The 6,000-nt window shown below is 49.5% G+C and overlaps 1 protein-coding gene across 1 annotated transcript in view; it reads right to left on the bottom strand.

The window, feature by feature from the left end:
* Positions 1-1,240: 1,240 nt before the first annotated feature.
* LOC140395053 (proteinase-activated receptor 3-like) overlaps positions 1,241-6,000 on the bottom strand; it is a 30,366-nt gene continuing 25,606 nt past the window's right edge. Inside the window, exon 2 of the mRNA XM_072482406.1 lies at positions 1,241-4,080. Within this exon, the coding sequence (XP_072338507.1) occupies positions 3,017-4,080 (1,064 nt within the window). The 3' untranslated portion in view covers positions 1,241-3,016. The remainder of the gene's footprint in view (positions 4,081-6,000) is intronic.

Here is a 6,000-nt window from a genome sequence, read left to right as displayed (position 1 = left end):
GCCGAAATGAGAACAAAATTTTCCAAAACCAGCCTGGCAAAACTGAGCAGGAGTAAACAAAAAAGGATTAGAGTTCCATCGAGAAAAGTTACAAGGAGAAGGCATGATGAGCAAATTTATTTTAATATATCAAATTATAAATCATCTGTCATATTAATAGCAAAAATACTATAAATACAATCGTAAAAATATAAAGCTAACCGAATACTGGTGACGAAGTAACTAACCAGCTCGATAAATTATTTGAGGGGTGATTTTAAACCCAGCCATTTCTCAGGAGCCTTGGGAATCTCAGTTTCTTCTTTTGGGATTAAGATACAGACAAGGGATTAACTCTGAGGCACAAGGAGTCGCTTTGTCATTACTGACATCAAAGACGACATTTCATCTAACTAGGGTTCCCGGAAATCTTCCAATAGAGGAATTCCCATGGGAATTTACCCTGTAATATTTAGCAGAAGCGAGGAGGCTGAATGGGGTTTAGCTGCTCTTGGCGGTGACACATGGAGTAATAATCCTAGCTTCAGCAGTAGAGAGTGAGTCTGAGATATGGCAGAAGTGAATGGGGCTCCAGGAGTTTGGGATCCTCTGCTAGATGTAGAATCTGGTTTACTGGTGCATTTGTCTCTCTCTGAAGTGTCGGTGAAGATGAGATATTGATCTCAGAGCACCACCTGGGGAAACCAAAAATAATTCCAGAAAGCATTTTGAAGTATTAGGGAGAATAATTTCTTCCACAGTAACTGAGTGACCAGATCCTGGAGTAATATCATCACAGAGTTACACAGAAATTTATCAATATAAATGTTGGAACTATAAATAATCACAGCACAAATGTAGGCAAAGCCCAAATCCTCAAATTAATCCCACTGGCCCACTCTCTCCTCATAAACTCTGTATCAATCCCAAACTATTCCCACTGCCCCACTCTCACCCCATATCCCTGTATCAATCCCAAACTATTCCCACTGCCCCACTCTCTCCCCATTGCCCTGTATCAATCCCAAACTAATCCCACTGCCCCACCATCTCCCCATAGCCCTGTATCAATCCCAAACTAATCCCACTGCCCCACTCTCTCCCCATAGCCCTGTATCAATCCCAAACTAATCCCACTGCCCCACTCTCCCCCATAGCCCTGTATCAATCCCAAACTAATCCCACTGCCCCACTCTCTCCCCATAGCCCTGTATCAATCCCAAACAAATCCCACTGCCCCACTCTCCCCCATAGCCCTGTATCAATCCCAGACTAATCCCACTGCCCCACTCTCTCCACATAGCCCTGTATCAATCCCAAACTAATTCCACTGCCCCACTCTCTCCACATAGCCCTGTATCAATCCCAAACTAATCCCCCACTCGCTCTCCCCATGGCCCTGTATTAATCCCAAACTAATCCCACTGCTCCACTCTCTCTCCCCATACCCCTGAATCAATCCAAAACCAATCCCACTGCCCCACTCTCTCTCCCCATAGTCCTGTATCAATCCTAAGCTAATCCAACAGGTCCCTCTCTCCCCATAGCCCTGTATCAATCGCAAACGAATCCCACTGCCCCACTCTCCCCCATAGCCCTGTATCAATCCCAAACTAATCCCACTGCCCCACTCTCTCCACATAGCCCTGTATCAATCCCAAACTAATTCCACTGCCCCACTCTCTCCACATAGCCCTGTATCAATCCCAAACTAATCCCACTGCCCCACTCTCCCCCATAGCCCTGTATCAATCACAAACGAATCCCACTGCCCCAACTCTCTCCTCATAAACTCTGTATCAATCTCAAACTATTCTCAATGGCCCAACCCTCTACCCATAGCCTGTATCAATCCAAAACTAATCCCACTGCCCCACTCTCCATTTGCCCTTTATCAATACCAAACTAATCCCACTGGCCCACTCTCTCCCCATAGCCGTGTATCAATCCCAAACTAACCCCACTGCCCCACTCTCTCTCCCCATTGTCCTGTATCAGTCCCAAACTAATCTCACTGCCCCACTCTCTCCATATAGCCCTTTATCAATCCCAAACTAATCCCACTAGCCCACTCTCTCTCCCCATTGTCCTGTATCAATCCCAAACTAATCCCACTGGCCCACTCTCTCTCCCCATTGTCCTGTATCAGTCCCAAACTAATCTCACTGCCCCACTCTCTCCATATAGCCCTTTATCAATACCAAACTAATCCCACTGGCCCACTCTCTTCCCATAGCCCTGTATCAATCCCAAACTAATCCCACTGCCCCTCTCTCCCTCCTCAGCCCTGTATCAATCCCAAACTAATCCCACTGCTCCACGTTCTCTCCCCAAAGCCCTGTATCAATCCCAAACTAATCCCACTGCCCCACGTTCTCTCCCCAAAGCCCTGTATCAATCCCAAGGTAATCCCACTGCCCCACTCTCTCCCCATAGCCCTGTAATAATACCAGTTTAATCCCACTGCCCCAACTCTCTCCACATAGCCCTGCATCAATCCCAGACTAATCTGCCCCATACTCTCTCCTAGTCCTCAGATCCAAATATTTCTGTTTGCAGGTGGGATGGTTTCTGCCTCACCATTTCCTGCAGCAGGATACTGCTCCAACAACTAACGACATTCCTTCTATTGCCTTTGTGGTCATTTTAAGGCAATCCCTTGTCACTTATTCCCCATCCAGAGAAAATGGTCTTTCCCAATCTGCCTCTACAAAACCTTTCTTAATGTTGAGAACTCTGTCAAATCCCCTCCTGATAAAGCCTCCTGCCACGCCAGTGTCTAATGTTGGCGAGTTTGCATTGACCACACTCTGTACCCAGTCCCAAACTGGACACAGCTCACAAACTGTCACTGGACCTCGATAATTCTTTCCTTACTCATGCATTCTGTCTCTCAATTTATTAAGCCCAGAATTGGGTTGGCCCTACTTTGATGGATTATCTTCCTCTATTTGACTCTCAGGAAATTCCCGCTCTGAATCCCTCGGTTTCTCCTGATCCAAACCTTTCCACACATTTCCATTCACTCCCATTCCATTTAAACACCCTTTGTGGATGCCATGGCCTTGGGTGCTGATGAGCTGTCTGTGTGAATCAGTGTTTTCTTGGACCCTGCACCCTTCTTAACCTTACTGAGCAATCTTATGCTTCTCACCTTGTCCCTGAACTCATCCGAGATGTAATAGTAAATGAACGGGTCGATGCAGTTATTGAAGGTGCTCAGCACCAGGCAGAGCATGTAGAATAAATACAGCTCACTGCTGTCCCACAGGCGATGCTCTGAATGATGGATGAGCAGGATTATGTTACTGGGAGTGAAACAGACCAAATACACAATCAGCACCAATACCATGGCTCTTATGGCTTTAGCATATTTGCCATTATTTATCATCAGCTTTTTGATTATGGACACGTAGCAGAATAGAGTGACAAAACACGGAATAAGGAACTCAAACACGACTAAACACACAAAGTAGTAAAAGAAATAACCGGACTGCAATTCTCTTGGCAAAGCATCGTGACAGGTGGTGACGTTCAGGTCCTGGATCAGGTATGTCTGCTGCTGGGTGAGAAACGGTATCATGGAGGCTGTGACTATCAGCCAGATCAACGAACAACAACAAACAGCAAACCCATTGTCCCTGAAGCGCCTGGAGAAGAATGGACGCACCAGAGCGAAGTATCTGTCGATGCTGATGAAGGTGAGCAGCAGGATGGAGCAGTACATGTTCCCGTAGAAGAAGGCGGTCATCGCCCGACAGAGACCCTCGCCAAAGAGCCAGTCGTTGCCCAGGAGGTGGTAGGAGATCTTGAACGGCAGCACCAGGATCAGCAGAAGGTCGGCGGTGGCCAGGTTGATCAGGAAGATGGTGGATGGCAACCGCTGGACCTTGGTGATGAGATTGTACACAGCCATCCCATTGGTTGGAAGGCCAATGAGAAAGATGATGATATAAAGGGCAGGGGTCACGGCTGTGGTGATGGTGCTGGTTAGGTGATACTTTCCTGATTTGTTTAAAACGTACTCCTGATTCTTTGATACCTTTGTTGGAATAGGAACAAGGGCTAAACCTCTTCCAAGATCAATGTGTCCTGAGAACTCTATACAGACAAAAAGAAACTGAAACATTAGAATCACAGATTGCTATTAGTGTTTAATACTCCCCAATCTTTTCAATGACAATTTCCTGCTCCGTTTCTTTGCTCAGATCTTTCATATGTCTCAACTCTCTTTCACCTTGTGTCCAAGTGACTAACGGCCTGTAAAGCTAGGCCAGATACAGAACTGGACAATCTAACTTCGGCAGCAGCCAACAGTTGAGCAGCCAGGCCTGATGAGACTTTGGACAGGCCACGTTTAAACACAGACAGCTCAGTATGGGGAAGAGCAAGCTGCTGTGGTGCAGGCGAAGGGTCAGGAGAGGCGATTGGGGGAATTACCGTTCAGAGTGGTGAAGGACAGTTTTAGATACTTGGGTATTCAGCTGGCGAGGGATTGGGATAGGCTACACAAATTGAACCTGGCCCGGTTGGTGGACCAGATGAAGGAGGATTTCCGGAGATGGGACGCGCTCCCTCTGTCTCTGGCGGGTAGGGTGCAGTCGTTAAAAATGACGGTCCTCCCGAAGTTTCTCTTCATTTTCCAGTGCCTCCCCATTTTCATCCCGTGTTCCTTTTTCAAGCGGATTAATAAGATTATTGTGGGCTTTGTGTGAGGGGTGGGGAAGCTCCTACAGGTGAAGAGGGCAATGCTGGAACAGAACCAGGGGGATGAAGGGCTGGCGCTGCCGAATTTCAATAATTACTACTGGGCGGCCAACATAGCCATGGTGAGGAGGTGGCTGGTGGGGGGGGGGGGGGGGGGGGAGCCGGCGTGGGTGCGCATGGAGGCGTCTTCGTGTAAGGGCACAAGTTTAGGGGCACTAGTGACAGCGCCCCTGCCGTTCCCGCCGCGCATTACTCCACCAGTCTGGTGCTGGTGGCGACCCTGCGAATCTGGGGGCAGTGGAGGAGACATGTGGGGGCAGAGGGGGCATCGGTGTGGTCCCCAATCTGTGCTAACCATAGGTTTGCCCTGGGGAGGATGGATGGGGGGGGGTCTGTATTTGCCGGAGAGCGGGAATAGTGAGGATGGGGGACTTGTTCATAGAGGGAAGCTTCCCGAGTGATGCTCGATCAATAACTCCAGAAGCGAGATTGGATGACAATTGAAGGCTTTATTGGACCAGATGTTTCCCCCACAGCACAGGTACAGAATGCAGCTGCTGGGGAGACACAGACTCTTATACTCCGCCTTACTGGGCGGAACCAGCAGGCAGGCTTCACCAATGATATTGCTGTCTCAGGTACCTCCCACACCAATGGTCTTCCAGCATCAACCTGAGTACTGTTATACCCCTAATATCGACTGCCACATTCACCCCCTGTTAAAAAAGAGTCCAGCGGGGGTGGTGGTCTCGCGTTATACAGTGGTAGAGGTTGAGGTTATGGTGGTACCCGGAATACATTAGTACAATGTTTTGCCTCATTGCATGTCGCAACTATTTACAGTATTTATTTACATTCAAAATGAAGCAATTAGTCGGTCGGGGGCCCTGGTCGTCCTCTGCGATCGTCGCAGCTTCGGCAGTGATGCAGGTGCCGGCTCGGGCATCCATGGCTCCGGGAGCGTGGCTTCGGCCTCTTCGGCAGCTTCATCACCCCTAGATGGGACCAGAGGGAGAACCGATCCACCTGGGAAGGGGGCGGCTGTGGGGTGCGCCGGTGGGAGGGAGGGTGGGTTTGGTGATGGGGGTGTGGGTGGGGACCCAGCGGGTGCCAGGTCCCATAGGGAGACCGTATCCTGCCGGCCGTCGGGGTACGCCACGTAGGCGTATTGAGGGTTAGCGTGAAGGAGGTGGACCCTCTCGACCAATGGGTCCGACTTGCGCACCCGCACGTGTTTGTGGAGCAGGATGGGCCCGGGAGCTGCCAGCCAGGTCGGTAGCGAGGTCCCAGAGGAGGACTTCCTGGGGAAGACAA

The sequence above is a fragment of the Scyliorhinus torazame genome, chromosome 18 (assembly GCF_047496885.1).
Source record: "Scyliorhinus torazame isolate Kashiwa2021f chromosome 18, sScyTor2.1, whole genome shotgun sequence".
NCBI classification, from domain to species: Eukaryota; Metazoa; Chordata; class Chondrichthyes; order Carcharhiniformes; family Scyliorhinidae; genus Scyliorhinus; species Scyliorhinus torazame.
This window is presented reverse-complemented; position numbering and strand designations above follow the sequence as displayed.